This window comes from Elephantulus edwardii, unplaced genomic scaffold (genome assembly GCF_000299155.1).
Source record: "Elephantulus edwardii isolate Elephantulus edwardi_28Jun2011 unplaced genomic scaffold, EleEdw1.0 scaffold00080, whole genome shotgun sequence".
Lineage (NCBI taxonomy): Eukaryota > Metazoa > Chordata > Mammalia > Macroscelidea > Macroscelididae > Elephantulus > Elephantulus edwardii.
The window spans coordinates 4641879-4659856 of record NW_006399830.1 but is presented as its reverse complement, the minus strand read 5'-3'; the positions used below and the strand labels follow the sequence as shown (position 1 = coordinate 4659856).

The 17978-nt window shown below is 50.3% G+C and overlaps 1 protein-coding gene across 1 annotated transcript; it reads left to right on the top strand.

Moving 5' to 3' along the window:
• Nucleotides 1-2681: 2681 nt before the first annotated feature.
• On the top strand, nucleotides 2682-17088 carry RAC1 (ras-related C3 botulinum toxin substrate 1 (rho family, small GTP binding protein Rac1)). The gene is made up of 6 exons (XM_006889757.1): nucleotides 2682-2707; nucleotides 6081-6152; nucleotides 8774-8891; nucleotides 15946-16008; nucleotides 16698-16857; nucleotides 16958-17088. Exons 1-6 carry the CDS (start codon nucleotides 2682-2684, stop codon nucleotides 17086-17088), a joined length of 570 nt encoding a protein of 189 aa, XP_006889819.1.
• The last annotated feature ends 890 nt before the right edge of the window (nucleotides 17089-17978 follow it).

Genomic DNA, 17978 nt, shown 5'->3' with positions numbered 1-17978 from the left:
GCTAATCAGAAGGCTGTTCAAACACACCTGTGGCTCTGAGGGAGCAAGAGAAGGAAGGCCCTTCTCCTGTTGAGAGTACTGGCAGACGTGGAGACACTTGAGGACAGTGGGTTGGGTTTGAATTTGGGCTTTCAAGGGTGAGAAAGATCCGAGGAACAGACTGAAGCCCCCTCCTTTCACTGCCACAGGGGGGCCTGGGCTGCGGTGGGAGGGCCCTCAGCCAGTGCCTCCCTTTTCCCAGAAACTCCTAGTCCCCTGCGGTGAGTGCTTTCAGGGGTGTGACCCGGGAATTGCTTTACTGTTCATGGGTTTTCCTCTCAAGACATAGGCCTCTCTGTTTATTCCAGCGAGCTTGGAGTTGAGAGGGGTCAGGGATCCATTTTTACACCCCGTAAACTCACCTTTTATCCTGTAACTGTTCCATTAGTCATCTGAGCTCTTTGTACTTCCTACTCTTTACCTCTGCATCACCATGTAGCTCTACCTTAAAACTGCAGTGCAGGTTTCCCAGAAAGGAGCAGTTCCCCATCATCGAGGAGATGAATCCCACTCCCAGGCACACGTCAGCCGAGGGAGTGCCTCTTCCAGTATCTCAGGTGGGACTTGAACAGGAAGATTAGCTGGGAGAATGGCAGTGGGTCAGCATTTGGCTCCGCGTGCTTTGTCCCCTCTCTGCCTGATGTTGCAGGGGGTGTTTCAGCTGTGAGACTCTGGAACTGTCCGAGGAGCCTCTGTGCAGGAGCTGGGCGTGGCATGCGGTTAGGTGGGCAGGCTCGCCTCTGACTGCATCTTTGGCTGACCCACATGTCCACATCCCCAGGTGGAGGACACTGGATGGTCCTGGAAGTAAATCTGCCTCAGATTTGAAGTCTGTTGCAGTTAATGTCTTCACCTTTAACTGTTCTAGAAACTTCACACAGAATCTTTTTGAAGCCCATTGTGATAGTGATTTGCTTTCTTAGAAGTTCGTTGGGATGGTCCCTGCTGGTAATAGATTTTCAGATTGAGTTGTGTGTTTTTGTCAGGCTAAGCCACTCTAGTCATCCTTCTTATATATTACTGCACTTACGCATTTATTGATGGCCTACTCTGTACAGTATTCTCAGGCCCTATTTCTCATGTAAACCGCACACCTTCAGGGTCTCTCTTTTGTGTGTGTGTGTGTGTGTGTGTGTGTGTGTGTGTACGTACACCGTCAAATCGGATCTGACTGGTACAGGAGGAAATTGCCCCTCCCTCTCCAGCAAAGCATCTGGTGGATTTGAACCACGGGCCTCTGGGATTGCAGTGAAGCTTCTTGCCACTAGGCCATCAGAGTTCCCTCCTTTAAGGTCTCTTATTTGTAAAACTAGTGTATATTTAATATTTAAAAATTAATATTTTTACTGCATTTTATTGATTTGTCCCCAAGGTCTGGATACTTCTAGCTAGTAAGTTGTTAGTTGTTGCTTTGATGACGCGTCACGATGAGGCTGCGTGTACAATGCAGAATGGCTGTGTGTGTGCGCGCGCGCTCGCACGCAGACGCACAGATGACGTTTAGTGAGGGTGGTCTAGGTAAGTGGAAAATCCACTGTTACAGTGACAATGGCCACTCCCTCTGTAGAGCTTTTAGCTGTGGCCTCTCAGAAGTAGACTGCTAGCCCTGTCTTATGAAGTACCTCTAAGTTCAAACCCCTAACCTTTTAGTGCTGTTATGTGCTGTGGTCCAGTGAAACCAACCCATAGCTGACCGTCCAGTGAGTTTGCAGAGGCTGTAAATAGCACAGGAGAAGATTGCCCATCTTCTCCCCCTGCGGAGCAGCTGCTAGATTTGAACCACGTGTCTTGAATTCAGCTCTTTACCACAGTCAAGGCCTCGCTTGACCATTTGAACCACATGGGGACTTCTGTATGTAGCAGTTACAGCCTCCTCCCCGGATTAAAAAAAAAAATAACCAACAAAGCCAAAATCCCAGTGTTGCCGGCGTTGATTCTGACTCCTCTGGACCCTGTATGACAGGACAGAACTGCCATGGGGTTTGCACGCGTGTAAGTCTCTCTGGAGCAGGCCACCTCCCACAGAGCAGGGGCACGGTGCAACCACTGGGCTGCCTGGCCCTGCTGGCACCAGGCGTCACAGGTGCCAGAGCCCTCTGGTGTTTCTGTGAACAGCAGTTCACCAGGGAAAAGGAGAGGATACAAAGTTCTTCTTTTGGCACTTTTTGCATCCTTACTTACTTAACTATGGAGAAATAAATCGCCAGTAGCTTAAGATTTACTTATCACATGTGCTTTTTAGCTTTTAATTGTAGATTTCATTAACATTGAAATGTGTGGGTTTTTAAAATGCAAGTAAAAAGGTTTTCTTTAAAATTTCTCCTAATGGAAAAATGAAGACAGAAATAGGAATATAATTATTTATTGATTTGAATCTTGTTAGTTTCTACACGACAGGGTAGGAGGAACACATAAGGTACCTTGTTTGTTTGTTTATTTTAATATAGTTTCTTGAAACACCAACACCCAGAATGCTAAGCCCAGACCTCTGGGTTGATTCTGCTGGATAGCGGCTGTGTTGGACAAAGTAGCACTTCCCACAGGCTTTCCAGGGCCGCCTGCAGTTCTTACAGTAGCCGATGGTCTCATCATTCTCCCAAGGAGCAGGGTGGGTTTGAACTAGCAACCTTTCAGTTGCCCCTATGCCACCAGGGCTCGTCGTCGTGTCGTGAGCAGGAGACCATCCCGGGTAGAACCATGGAAGGTTTTCTTTCAGTAGACTCCTGCTTATTTTCTAGCGTCATGGCAAAGATTAAAAGAAGTTGATCAGCCAAATGTATAAAATTTGAAATTCCGAAGTAAACAGTAACTTTCAAAAATTCTGGTCACATCCATCAGGCTGCGAGCAAATACAGTGTCCATTCTTTGTGCGGGGAAGGCTGTTAACTCTGCCTAGTGCTGCTGTTGACTTTGGCCTCTGGAATTGACTTATGCTGTGTGTTTAAGAGAAGAGTAAATAATGGGGTGAATGGCTGTTTTTCTGTTTCATTGTCCAGTTTTTTAAAAAAGTCAATATTTAATCAGGGAGGCTGTGCACTTATTTCACATTTGAAACTTTTCTTGGAGAGGTTTGTAGCAAATCTTGTTCGTTGGAATTGAAGTGAAAAGTATTTGGTAATAGCAGATCCTGCCGTGATCTTCAGGTGTTCTAGGGTGAGCCTTTTGCACCTGACTTGCTACTACTGCTTTGTAGCAAGTTGTGATTGGTAGTAAAGTTCCGTCTCTGTCAGATTATGTCTGTTTCTTGAAGTCCTTCACAGTTAGGTCTTTCCGAAGATGATGCTTCAGCTGAAGACCTTTCTCATCTCTGTCAAGTTGGAACCAACTCACAGCTGACTCTCCAGAGGCTGTAAATCACACAAGAGGAAAGAAATGTTAGGACCCCTGAGGGCTGGGAAGGGAACTCTAGTGGCCTTGTCCTTGGGGTGCTGTGGGGTGCTGCTCCCCAAAGGGGCTGCCTCTCCAGCAGTGCTCTGCAGGAGAAAGGTGGTCTTTTCCCTTGACAGTTGAGAACCTTGGGTGGGGGGGGGAGTTGCTGCAAGTAGGCACTTAATTAAAAATAGCAAGGGGAGCTCTGGTGGTCTAGTGGCAAGAAGCTGCACTGCAATCGCGGAGGCATGTGGTTCAAATCCACCAGATGCGCTGCTGGACAAGGAGGGGCAATCTCCTCCTGTGCCTGTCAGATCTGATTTGATGGTACACGTACACACACCCCAGAAAGAAAAAAAAAGAGCCATGAGGCGAGCCCTGGTGGTCCAGTGCTTAAAACACCTGCTGCCAGCCAGGTTAATTCCTCCAGCATCAGAAAGATGTGATGTGGAAGTCTGCTGCTGAGGGCTTTTCCCCTGCTGCTGATTCTGAGGGATTTTATTTATATATTTTTTTTTTATTTAGGGGTTGTTTGGGTTTTTTTTTTGTTTTTTTAGGGATTTTATTTTAAAAACCAGGAAAATAAATGGAAAAGTCATCTTGTTGTTAGCAAGTTTGATCCTTTGAGGAAGTAGTGAAAGAACAACGGGTGCAGGCATGAGGGATGATGGGGACTTGGGGTGCAGAGTTGAGGTCTTAGGGTGAACCCAGTCACTGCTTGGGTTTTGGGATGTTGAGCCAGAACAGGGGGAGGGGGACTCTTGGGCCCAGCTGGTGGAAGGGCAGCGGTGTGGAGGTGATGTTAGAGGAGATGCGCTGATTGGGCCAGGTTTGGGTGCCACTACCCAATGCCTGCTACTGGTTAGGGATTGTGGAGATGGAAACCTGCCCACACGGGCAGCAGGAGCTGTGGATGTTTACGACACTTACAGTTTTAGAATAAGGTTCTCTGATCATGGCCCTTTGGTGCCCCCTTCTCCCTCAGCTGCCATGGGCAAGCACCTAGTTCCATCTTGTACCATCTCCCAACTTCCCGCCTCTGTCCAGACCACTGCTTCCTGGTTCCAGCCTTCAGCCTCCACTTTCCACCCTGCAGTCCAGCCTCTTCTAAAAATGCAGACCTCACGGTTCCTTGTTATTAGGAGATTAACAAGTCCTCTCCCGTGGTCTAGTGGCAAGAAGCTGCACTGCAATCCCAGAGATACACAGTTCGAATCCACCAGATGCTCTGCTGGAAAAGGAGGGGCATTCTCCTCCTGTACCAGTCAGATCTGATTTGACGGCGCACACACACACACACACACACACAAAATAAAAAAAACAACACAACAACACAAGTCCTCTCCCTAAGTCCTCCTGGCTCTGATGGGGAGAGATGGTCCCTCCTCACATTTCCCCTGTCCTTATGGTTGGTTTTCAGTTACACTGAGCTTCCCAAACGCAGCTGCCTTTGCCTAGAATGTTCCTCCTCCTGACCCCACTTAGCCTCAACAGCACTGTGGTCCCCGACTGCCCAGGCACGGGGCTGATACTGCTGTACCATCCCGGTCATCTTTAATAACACCAAGCGTCTCCTCCTTAATGTGGTGATTCCATAATGACTCGTCCTGTTTTCATCTGATAATTGAATAAACTCAGTGCGCTCATTGCAGTGTCTCAGCACTAGTACCCTCCTAGCACGGCACATGGTTTGCTGGCGTGCAATGAATTGGAATCAGTGTTCTCCATAGTCTTTGGGCAGAATTGACATAAGGAACTTGAAACTGGCCAGTGAATCACGGCCAGTGAGTGTGACAGAGTTGCCAGTGGGTCCCACATCCAGGCCTGTGGCTCCAGAACTTAGCTCCTGCTAATACCGGTTGATTCGACATTCACAGCTTTTAGCAAGATGTATGGATGCCCAGTGAGTCATTTCTGGTTGGAAATTGCCGCCTAACTGATGATGTAATGTTTGATCTGAGGTCTTTGGGATGGGCCATTTCGGCTCTGGTTAAACCCTTCAGAATGTGAGGAGAGAAACAAGTCTTAGCGTGACTGGATGGGCCTGTAGGCTCTTGTCGAGAGGTTCTCACCTTTATAAAAGAGTGAAGGAGAAGAACTCACTTTCTTCACGTTGACTGTGCTATTGTATGTGTTGTACATGGAACAGCCCCACATCACATACGACAGCAGACAGGGTGGACCGACCTGAGGGGCTTACATGGTTCGCAAAACCCCAACCATATAGCGTATGTGTGTTAGGTATGTAACAACGATCTCAGCTGTGAGCAAATATGTATCTAGATAGACTGGAAAGATTCCTGATCAAGACAGAGTAATGGTGGGCAAAGTTCAATGGTGATTAATTTCATAAAACAGAATGAGTGAGAATGAGTGTATTGACCACAGAGTGAATGTAGTATAGTGTGAAACACAGTGGATATGAACTTTCTAAGCAAATAAATATGTAAGTAAAAAAAGAATTTGCGTAGCATAGGTATTTAAGGATTAAACTGTAGTGTTAAGGAAAAGGGGGTGAATGTGGTTTTCGTTAACTCCGAATACATAGTGAATATTGATTTCTCTAGCAGTTACTTTAAAAGACTAGAGAAAGCTAAGACTCTGTCCTGACTGGAGAGGTGCAGTGTTTCTGTTGACTGAGCCGCTTACGCCTCTCTCCCTTTCATCCTCAGAGCCGTCGGTAAGACGTGTCTGCTCATCAGCTACACGACCAATGCCTTTCCTGGAGAGTACATCCCCACCGTGTGAGTACCACGCCAGCCGCCCTCCTGCCTTCCTCCAGCCCCGCTCACTGGAAAGCTGGCAGGTCACATGCTGTTTCCCCCCACCCCTTCCTTTTTTATTAAACTGCGAAAGACCGTCTAGTATCAAGTTTGCTCTTACTGGTGGAATGGGCCTCGATTTCCTAATTGATTCTCAGTCGTAGGAGGAAGAACAAAAGAGGACATTGGACCCAGTTCTCGAGAACAGAGGTGGAGAAGTAGACCTTTCAGGTTATTTAGGTCCCTGGGCTCTTTCTGACAGAGCAACGAACTGGACCAGGAAGCGTTCCTTTATGCTTTCCTTTCCGGGGTTCTGGGGTTGAAACCAAGGTGTGGGGGCTGGTGTGGGGAGGGTGGACTGGCCTACTGCCTTGTGAGTGGCTTATTCCCAACAGGCAGCTGAGTCGGTGGAGAGACTCTGATGATGGGGTGACCAGGGAGCCCCAGGACCCTCATGCACTGGGCCTCGCCCCCCCCCCAGCAGTGGAGGCAGGGCTGTTCTAACTTGCTTTCTTGCACACGCATGCTCTGAAGTGTCGTGCACACGTTTTTAAGATACTCGTAGGAGCGTGTCTTGTCCGTGTTCTGAATATATTGCAGGCGACTTTGCGTAGGTAGTAAGAGCTAAACCGTTGACAGTCGTCAGTGATTGCCAAGTCCCGCACCCTTCAACCGCTGGGCACTTCGGCAATGTTTTCTCTTTTCACCTCTTTTTAAAATAAAATTTAATTTTATTTGTGATTTGAACGAATGTTTACAGAGAAGGTAGATTTTCATTCATTTATTGTTGTATATTTTGCTCCCTGTCCCTCACCCAGTTCACTTTTTTAAAATATTCATTCATTGTTACACAGATACACTCCTCCGCGCCCCTCCAAGTCCTCTTACCAGTGATCTGCCTCCTGTCCTAGGCCGCTGGTGTACCTATGATGTCTAATCATGTATTCCTTTAGACACTCCTTTCTGTCCTCTCCTTTTACCTCCTTCAAAACCCTGCTGTGTTAAGCCACATGGTAGTTTTTTTTTTTCTGCAGGATAGAAGAAGTGTGCCAGACCCAGAGGGAATGTATGTTTTAAATTTGGAAAGGTTTTTTTACCTATTTGTTCTTCTGAAGACAATACCTGTCACCCTCAGTACACAGGGAGTTGACTTGGGTGAGACAGGTCATCTTGTTATTGTCATTTGCTTTTCTGATCCTTAATTGAGATCGGATTGCATTCACAGCCTCATGACCCGCCTGGAGGTCTTCTCTAATTTGTATTAAAAGTTCTTTCTGCTGATGGAACTTTTTAAATGTAGGAAATAGTAATCCCTTCTGCCTTGTTTGATGTTGACATCTTTTTCCCCTCCCAGAAGTTGAAAATGTGTGTGTCCATATATGCCCCCTTTCTACCTCCTTTTTGAGGTGGGTTTTTATATCTTACTTGGAAAAGACATTTCCTGCTGCAATGATGATAAAACACCTTGTCTTTTCCCCTGAGTTTATCACAGCAAAAGTTTTTCTTTTTAACTCATTCAGAATGCAGTTTTGATCCAGTAGGAGGCAGGTGGGTCCCTGGAGGCACAGTGATGAACTGCTGACCCACTGGCTGCTCCGAGGGAGAAAGGCCTGGTGATCCCCTTGCTTCAAGACAATGCCTGGAGACCTAGGGCTGTCATACTCTTTCTCCTGGGGTGTTAGGCAGTGGAACTGACTCAGCAGCAAAGAATTTGATGTGTCAAATACCTGACTTTTCCAGATGAAAAATAGTCATTCCACTACTATTTCTTGCATAATCTGGGATTTGTGTGTTCCCTCCTAAGAGCAGAGTTACCACATTTATCAGCCCTTTCCTTTGTGAAAGCTAGGAAGTAATCTATTCCTAAATCTCTGACCCACATCAGAGCCTTTTCTCACATTTTGACCTTGACATTGGAGTGATGCTCTGGTTTGGCCTTTAATATACCGTGGCTGCTACTCTGTTGAACACTTCCCCTGGTCTGGGCTACAGTACTGTGTTCTGATTTTTCCCCCCAGTGAGTTGTGTCTGTGATAGTTAAACATATTCTAGCTGCAGTTTTACCTTGTCAGCCTTATTTTTTTCTCTGCAGTCAATAGGCTTTTTTGGCTGCCTTTTCCTGAGCTGTGCGCACATCAAGTTCATTTGCAAAATGACGTAATCTCAGACACTCACTTGACCACTTGATAGGGAAGCTTCTGGACTGGCGTTTGTGTTTTTTAACCTGCATTCTTGTGACAGGCCCAGCGGACCAGAGCATTCTGCTCCCTCCACCCCCGCGTGAAGGCGTCTGCAGGTGCAGCGGAGGGCACCTGTGGCGGGGTTGCTGTTAGGTTGAAAATAGAAGAAGTGCGAGCTCAGCACGAGCCACTTGTGATAGGACTAATTTTATACTGTTCTTCCTGGAGAGAAACACCTTGGAGACTCTGTATTCCTGACCATGATTTGCTTCCACTACCTGTCACTGTAGTAGCACGTTGGTGGTGCCTCCCTGTGTTTGTCCCCCCTACTTCCCTCCCCGCCCCCTGCTCAGGACACTGAGTGACTGCAGGGCGGCCCAGCCCTCGTCACCCTCCAGCACTAACCACTCTGCCCTTCCACAGCTTTGACAACTACTCTGCCAATGTTATGGTCGATGGAAAACCCGTGAACCTGGGCTTATGGGACACAGCTGGACAAGAAGACTACGACCGATTGCGCCCCCTCTCCTACCCGCAAACAGTAAGGCTGACAGCTGACCTGTCGGGGCCCTTGCGAGTGTGCAGTGGAGGGACGGGAACTGCCTGTCACTGTTGGCTTTGCCTCTGCTGCCGTCATGAGGGCTGTCAAGTGATGGCGAATCTGGCTCTGTCGGTTCCCTTCCTAACACGTTACGAGGTGCAGAGCAGGCTTTGTTTTGGGTTGGGCACGACAGGCGCTGGACACACGCTTTGTCCATTTAGGTTCACGAGAGCTAGCACTGCTTTGGCTTTTTTTGCTTTTTTCTTAAATTATGATTTGAGTGAAAGCTTACACAGCAAAATGGTATTCCAGTCCCTCATTCATACACATCTTGTTTTATTTATTATTAGTGTTTTTATTTTTTGCAGATCAGCTTTTAAAAGCTGTTGGTTTAGATTTAGGGTTTTTCAGTCAATTTATTAACTAAGAGGCGGTGCTAATGGGGCTGGTGAAGAATTGCTTTTACAGCTTGGTAGTTAGAGTGGAGCTGAGTCCTCAGCTGTGGAGCATCTACATTCCATTTCTGTGGCTTTTGAAGGTACATTTTTTCAGTGTAGACTGAGGCTTCAGTTTTGTAAGGTGAATCTGCTGTGTTCTGTCAAGACAGACATTGGCCTAGTGGCAAGAAGCTGCACTGCAATCCCAGATATGCCTGGTTCGAATCCACCAGATGCTCTGCGGGGGAAGGAGGGACAATCTCCTCCTGTACCAGTCAAACCTGATTTGACGGTACATGCACAAAAAAAATAATTAAAAAAAAAGGACAGACTTAAGGCTGCTGTTGCGTCTCTGTCAGAAGCCACAGAGGACGGCCTGCCTGCAGCCAGCCCGGCAGAGTGGTTACAGTAGCGTTTGCACAGGATGGTCCTGACCACAGACCACCTTTCTTTAAAGAGCAAGCGATACATTTTCTTTTACATTTGCCTTTGCTCATGTTTTAATAAGTATTTTAAAACCGCTTTGCAGACAGATTAGCACCACGGTTGACATAGGGATGCATGGGCAGCCTTGGCGCACATTCCTTGACCTCACAGCCTGCTCGCCCTCTCTGGCTGTGTGATCTTTGATGGGCTTCCTTCTCCTAGACTTCACCTGTCTCCTTGCGGACCAGATGCTTTGATACAGATAGAGCAAGAAAAACAATACAAGGCCTTGAACCTTGAACTCTGCTGGTTTTCGGTTTCTAGCCCAGACCTGTTGCCATCAGATCCATTCCAGCTCATGGCGACAGGGTGGAGCGGCTCCGACAAGGTGGAGCTGTGGAGAGGCTCTGTGGAGTTTCCGGGCTGTAGTCCTAACGGAAGCAGAGTGCCTGGCCTTTCTTACACAGTACTACTGCCAGATGGGTTCAGACCACAGCCTTGAGCGGATGAGCCGAAACCATATGGATCTTTTAGGGACCTGAGCGTCTAGCCAGACACTGAATTCTTTCCCCTTTCAAGAACAGCATGGTGAAGCTGTCTGAGTGACTTTTCCCACTTGTTAACAAGATTTCTGGTGGGACGGAGGGTTAAGTGTTGGTGGTCTGAACTCACCTGTTGGGCTGCATTACACTCCATTAAGATTAGCAACCTGGGAATCAGGAAAGGCAGTCCAATCTGTCCTGCAGGGTCCCTGAGTAGGCATTGACAGTAGTGTTTTGGCTGCGTTGGCCTGGCTTTTCTTATTTCGCCATAAGGTGAGGCATGATTTGGGAAGCACCTCCTTCATTTCAGCCGGGAGGTCTCTGCCCCGAAGCTTCCAGTTGTAATGGTTGTCCTGCTCCTTCTGGGATTGGAAGTGCTGCAGGATCTTTCTCTCCTCTGTTCTTCACCTGTGAAAACAGAGCAAGAGAGTTTGCTAGACTTCCAGACTCCACTACTCCTCAGAGAAGCAAACCAGAGTGGGCATCAGGGCCCTGTGGCATGGGATGGAGCCTAAACCCCATCTTAGAAACCCAGAGGAAGCCTCTTCTGAGACCTGACAGGAGACTGTAGGTGAGGGTTTGTGGGATTGGATCAGCAGCCATGCTGGGCACTGGGGACTTCAGTAAGACCTTTACTGCGGCTGGAGCTGATAAATGCACAGGAGAAAGGTTTCAAGTTGTAGCTGTCATTTCACAGCCCCATTTAACACCCAGGAGGCCAGCAGGACAGCCTGCTGTAGAATTTGGCAAGTTAATTTGCAAATACACTCCCAGTAGAAGGTAAAACTAGTCAGTCATCTCAGTAGACCTCAAAGGGTGTGGTGTCACTTCTGAGGAAGGACTTTGCCCCACTCCTGTGACTCAGGGGTGTGCAGGGTGGGGCGCAGTCTCCTGAGGGAGTCACAGTCAAAGGTGAGTTGGCTGGAAGCCCACCCTGCTGCCAGATACGGGCTTCTCACACTGCTCAGAGTAGGTGCAGGCTCTCCTGTAGGTGGGACCTGTTTTGCTCTAAGGTGCTTAAATAGCCAGTCAGGTAAGACATGATCCCATCCTCAAGCTGCTCACAGAAAACATGCTGACCACTGTAAGATGGGTATGGGCACACCAGCGCAGGCCGGGCTGCTGTGCCCTGGGAGGTGGCAGGTCCACGGCTGGAAGCTAGGCAGGAGCCAGGCAGAGCCAGTTCTTCTGGCACCACTTCGAATGGGAAACACCCAGGCGCACCCTCCCACCACCGACATGCAGGGCTAAGAGCACGGGCCTCCTTCACCTGAGCCCTCCCTCACCTGAGCCGCGAACCCTCCTTCACCTGAGCCCCCCTTCACCTGAGCCACGAGCCCCCTTCACCCGAGCCCTCCTTCACCCATGCCTCCACCATAGGCTTCAGAGTCTAGTCTGTGGACCGGTCTGCAGCTCAGCTGTGACTCAGGGAGAAGGTGCCTTAACTGAGGCTTCTACAAGAGACCTTCCACTTCCCCTGGTTACTTAACGCAGGCAGGAGGCGCCCTTGTGGGTCGGCTAGTTCTGTGCAGCTGCCTTCAGTCTGTTTAAACCATTAGTCTGTACTCTGCTCACTGCAAGATGGTGAGCACGTAACCATCATTTTCAGCATGAATTGCCCTTTAAGGTTTTAATTTCCTAATTAAATCTAGGACTTCTCCTGTCCTTTGTTGTGTGCATTTGGGTCTGAACTGACCCTTAGCTGGTTTTCAGAGGCAGTAGATCTCATGGGAGGAGACAGCCTATCCTCCCACAGAGCAGCTGCTGGATTCAAACTGTGTGCCTTTAGGATTGAGCGCAGGTACCTACTACTAAGACATCTTAGTAAGTTAAAATTGTTGTAACTAATGAGTGAAATTCCTTGCAAAAAGACAAATGCTGTGTGCCCTAAGGGGTGTGAGGTTGAGAGTTGATGTCTGGTGCCCAGGAGACGGAGGGAGGGGGTAGTTTGGATTGAGGGCTGTCGGGCATTTGCCGATAGCAATGAAATGCTCAGGGAAGGCTTCGGGGAACGAAGCCAAGACAGATGAACGCCAAGCCCAGCAGGACAAGTGCGTCATTGAGTCTACGGGCGGACGTTGCTGCATGGGTGTTTGTTCACCGATTGAGAATGACGTGAGGCTGGGCAAGACCGAGCAGGGTTGTGTGTGGTTGGAGGGGGTTGTGGTGAATCAGGGCCGACTCCTGTACCTCACAACGACAGAAATGACGTGAGCACGCTGCCTGAGTTCTCAGGACTTGTGGCTTGGTGAGTGCAACTTGGTGCTCACACCAGCATGGGGAGCACACCAGACCCTGCGTGTAGCACTGAGGTCTGTCTCGGGGTGTCCAGTTAGTGCTCAGGACCCAGTCATGCATCTCTGATCTCAAGTGTCCATTTAGTGCTGAGGGGCCCGGTTACACTGCTGATTTCTGGGTATCTGAGACCCAAGTGGTCTAGGTGTGTTGCAGACCCAGCCATCTGGAACCCCAGTTGCTGTGCTGAGACTTCCCGACTGGGGAGGTGTGGGGGATGCGTGCTTGACACGGTGACCTGTGAGCATGCTGCGGGCAGCCTTTGTTCCTGTCCAGCCTTGGCCTTTGTTGGGGGGCTGGCCCCAGCTGCTGGTGGTCTGGGAGATGTGTGCTCCGGTGCAGATGCATACACGCTGTGCTCGTCGGCTGAGTCCCGGTGTGCCTTATGCACAGGAGCACACTCTGCAGAAAGTAGGAACGTGCCAGGGCCGCCTGGTGGGGGCTGTGCTCTTGCTGTTCACTAAGCGTGTTCTCCAGGCAGCTCTGCTTTGGTGACCTGGGTTTGGCTTTCTGGTCCTCTCTGTGTCCTGGTCCTGTCCTCTGTCCTCTGTGTGGTCTGCTGAGGGGCGGGAACCAAAACAAAACACAGTCAAGCCACGTGGGAAGCATTTGGAAGAGAACAGAGTAAAAGACAGAGGGTGGTCTAGCTGGTGGGAGCTGTCTGCATGTCTGCTGGATCCCCTCTCCTCTCTGGACTCCCTGCTCACAGGAGAGGTAGCAGTGACCACTGGAGCGAGCGCACTGGTGTGTGGTGATGCATCATGAGAAAGTTGGAGGACTGACCACTTAGAGAGCTCACTGTCATCCCTGGTGGAGGCCAAGGGTAGTGGAGGGACGAGTCCAGAGGAAGGAGTGTCCTATCCTCTGAGGACGAATGTTCAGGAACCCAGCCCAGCAGTCCTCGGAAGTGGTGAGGTCACCATGTCTTCTGAGTGCTCGGTTTAGGCTGGGGAGTTGAGCAGGTCCCCACTGGGTGGAACAGGGCCGCCGGTGGCTGTGTGTGGAGCTGCAGCTGCAGCACAGTCTCTAGATGGTCTCAGGAGTGTGTCGCTCTCCAGAGGAGCATCCCAGGTCCTTGGAAGGAGAGGACTTAGAAATGACGCAGAGAATCAACCCCACAGCTCATCCTCCAGGTCGGAATCCCAGAGGCCTGCGTGGGTGACAGGAAGTCCCCCTCTGCTTTGTCCTTAGAAGCCAAGTTCCGCATCGGCCTGCATGGGCTTGGATGCATGGCAGGGCTGTTGGTTGTGTTGGAGCAGAGGAGGGGGCAGGATCCTAGAGAGGCTATCAGCTCTGTCACGTGGGACTGAGGGCGGCCTCAATAGATAGAACCTGCAAAGGGTCCGGGAAACACGGCTTGGTGGTTGGCAGGGGTGGGGGTGTGTATGTGAGCGTACGTGTGTGGGCATGTGCATGCTTGTGTGCTGGCTGGGCCTGGCATGCTGCCTCCGGGTCCCTGACCACACAGTGGGGCTTCCCTGGCATGCCTGCCTTCTGCGTGAAATCGGAGCATCGTGACGCGCTGCGTGCCGCTAGGGTAGAAGAGGCGTCTTGGTCTTGTCCCTGGGGTTTGCTGGATTTCTCAGCCTTGCTTAATGGTGCAGGGCATCCTGGCTGCTCTGATGGAGGAGTTAGTGGCATCTGGAGATGAGGAGTCCCTGCTAGAGCCGTTGGGAGGGGAGAGCTAAGATCCTGAAGCAGAATAATGCACTGTGTTCTTGTTCTGCGCCTCCCTTTGCACTGAGCTCAAACAAAGTTCTCATGCATTACTAGGTTGGAGACACGTATGGTAAGGATAGCGTCACCAGGGGCAGAGACAAGCCGATTGCCGTATGTAATACCTTCCATGGCCCTCAGACTCCAGCTTTGTCTCTCCTCTCATCTCACTGTTTCCCTGGACAGCCCCCTGCATCTCAGGCCATCGAGCGTGTGGCCTCCCTTGAAGTTGGGGCTGTACTTGGTGAAACACCCTTCCATTAGAGCCTGCTGGTTCACCTGCTGCTTTGAACCAGAGCCCTGAGTGCACTGCCACTTCCCTCTCCCTAAACAGGACTTCAGATCAGCTCAAACCAGGCCATTCCTGACCGATGCAGTAAAATTGGAAGAGACTCCAGTTTGTAAAATGTGGGTGTGCCAGAGTGATGACTAGAAAGGGGGCCTTGGAAGCGGCAGAGCAGGCCCCTCCAGGAGCGGTGCAGGAGGTGACTGCCCGGGGTCTGGGGGCGTGGGGCACTGCTGGTCCCCACCCTGTCGGGCCTAGGTCTGGTTGCTGTGCAGTGTGCTGGTCCTCATTTCTAGGAGTCCTGTAACTACATAACCTTTCCCACTCTGATTACTGTCCGGGCATGTCCACTGTTTTCAAATTGGAGTCTGTTCGGGTTTTGCTTTGTCGACCATGACTGACCCAGGAGGTCCATCGAGGGAGGGCTTGTGCGAAGGCCCCGGGGGACGCGCATGGTGGGCTGGTGCTGGTGCAGCATTAACCTCTCTGCTCAGGGTCTCTTCTGCTGTACTTTTCTGGTGTGGTGATGTGGCACGTGGGGCATGGCTGTGCCAGGCTGGTGAGCTAACCGTGTGCTTGGAAGTGGGTACAATCAGCCGCGTGCCGGGACACCTGGTGATTCTCGGGCCCACTTGTGCATGTACCCTAGTCTACGTGACGTTTGTGAAAGCAGGTGTGGGATCACAGTTGGAGGGTTTATAGGGTTAGCTTAGAACCGTGCATTTCATAAGTAGCACACGGGTGCGCTCTGCCAAGGATACATCTAACCTAAGCCAAGATCTTGGGAACTTGTGGGCATTTTTGTAATGACTTCACACAGAATGAGACGAAACTCTCAAATACTTGACAGTGAGCCAGAGCTCAGCCTCAGGGCCATGTAGCACTGCTTCCCAGGATGCCTTGGGCCGCAGCCCTAGTGCAGGCTGGTCAAGGTGCTGGACCAGGACACCAAGCGTGCCTTCACCAGCCTCCGTCACCTAGGTGTGGCTCAGTGAGGGTTAGGGTGGCAGGGCTGTGTGTGACCCATGACAGCTGTCACGGGAGCACAGTGACACATTTTTGTCTGGACAAGACAGAGGACATGTCCTTAGGAAGCCATTTATTCGTGATTCTCTCAAAACAGACCTGCTTCACCACAGTACCAGAGGGAGACCTTAGTGGAGAGCAGAGAATTAGATGCCCTGTGGGGGGTAGGGTCCGTGGGTGGAGCTGAGGGCAAAGCTCCCTCTAGGACTTGCCCTTGTGCTGGTCCTGGAGGCCGGGGTACATGAGGGGGCAGCATGCATGAGCGGGGGCCTGGGAAGTGCCCACGGCCCTCACTATGGCCCTCAGCACCTCTCTGCTCTCTCTAGGACGTGTTCTTAATCTGCTTTTCCTTGGTGAGCCCTGCATCATTCGAAAATGTCCGCGCAAAGGTAAGTGGGGTTGACTTTGTGGGGTACTTTTTAATTAACACTACTTTAGGCAAGGAACATTAAGTTAAAATGTCACTTACTGTTAGGAATTCTCCATTATTTAGAGGGCTTTTCTGACTTTACTGTTTAGATAATCTGTTCTATTGCCATTTGCCTTCAGATTCTAGACTTCTGAATTTCAGGGGTTCAGAAGCCTGGATTTGTGCTGCTCTCGTAAAGTGATGGCACCTTTCGAGTTGGGCTAATGAAAGCAATGACCGTGTCTTTCTGGCCCTGCATCTTTCACAGACTTCTCAGTGAAAGCCCTCAGTGGGACACCCTTCAGTCTAGTGGTCAGAGAAATTGCTGAGGGGTTGGGAGGGCAGGCTGAGCCTTGCTCCAGGTGTTGAATCTCCTCCCTGAATTGAGCAACCTTAAGATGTTTACTAATTACATCAAGTCAAGCGACTGTTTGGGGGACTTTCCTCCTCTGGTTGTTCTGTCAGACCCCACCCCCCGTTGTGCCCTTACTGACAGACGAGCAGAGCTGGTTCTGTAGGGTGGGTCCTCTGAGATGAACCCACGGGCACCCTTGAAGTTCTGTCAGGTCTGACTGGAAGTGAGCCAGGCCCCAGAACAGGGCACGTCAGCTGCAGGGACAGGTGGCTGATCTAGAAGATGGGTCAGCTTGGATCCCTCTCTGCCCTTAGTGGTACCCTGAGGTGCGACACCATTGTCCCAACACTCCCATCATCCTCGTGGGGACCAAGCTGGATCTGAGGGATGACAAGGACACGATCGAGAAGCTCAAAGAGAAGAAGCTGACCCCCATCACCTACCCGCAGGGCTTGGCAATGGCGAAGGAGATCGGTAGGAAACTCTGCAAGATTCTCGCGGTTCCTTCCACTGTGGGTGGGAAGGGGGGGTGTCCGTCAGGTGGGCAGAGGTGACTGAGACTGTTTGCTGACAGGTGCTGTCAAATACCTCGAGTGCTCAGCACTCACGCAGCGAGGCCTCAAGACAGTGTTCGACGAAGCCATCAGAGCCGTCCTGTGCCCGCCCCCCGTCAAGAAGAGGAAGAGAAAATGCCTACTGCTGTAAACGTCCCAGCCCGCCCGCCCGCCCCGGACCCTTCGTATGCTTTGCTCAAAACAAAACAGTGGAGCCTTCGCACTCAATGCCAAGTTTTTGTTACAGATTAGTTTTTCCATAAAACCATTTTGAACCAATCAGTAATTTCAAAGTACTATTGAATCTAAGAGGTCAGAACTTTCACATTCTATTAAAATTTAGCCCCTAAACTACAAGCCTTATTAAAGCCTTATTTTTCAAAAGCCCCCACCTATTCTAGCTCAGATGAATTGCCAAAATCCCCTGTGAATTAAGTTGCATTGTTGTGCTGCAAACACTAAGCACTAAACTGCTGGGAAGCCCTCTGTCTAAAGACTGTAGCTCCTGATGTCAGGAGAGGCAGCCACTTGCGATTGATCCCAGACGCCTCACAGTCCAGCCTCCTAACAAGACGTTGCCATTAACTGTCCCTAGTTCATCCCGCGCTCACTCGTAACGCTGACCACGGGTCCTGATGGAGCCTGGCGCTCACCCCTCTGTGACTCTGCTTTCGTAGTGACATTTTCCAGACCATTAGTTAGCCTTCCTGGATATCCCCACCAGGAGGCCCCGGCGTCTCCTGCGATGAAGTATTCTGGGTGGGCATGGGCGACACCTGGGTCAACAGAGGCTGAAGACAGTATTTTGACACAATCCCGAGTGGCGGCCGGTTTACACTACATCGAACACACGTCCTGCAGCGGAACGGTGTCACGGGTGGAAGGGGGGCAAGGGCATTCTGTCAGATCCACACAAGGGCACACAGGTCAGTGGTGTCAGAGTTCCAAGACCCCTACGCCCCCTTGGGCCTTTAACCCCTGGCTGACCATTCCTGTAGATGCTAACATAGTGAGTGCTTCCCTTCTAGACCCCCCAATGAG

Excerpts from the sequence above, each read along its gene's own strand:
- RAC1 (XM_006889757.1), top strand. The coding sequence starts at position 2,682 with ATGCCACCAGGGCTCGTCGTCGTGTC. Across the intron at positions 2,708-6,080 it reads CCAGGGCTCGTCGTCGTGTC|AGCCGTCGGTAAGACGTGTC; the intron begins GTGAGCAGGAGA and ends TTTCATCCTCAG. Across the intron at positions 6,153-8,773 it reads GGAGAGTACATCCCCACCGT|CTTTGACAACTACTCTGCCA; the intron begins GTGAGTACCACG and ends GCCCTTCCACAG.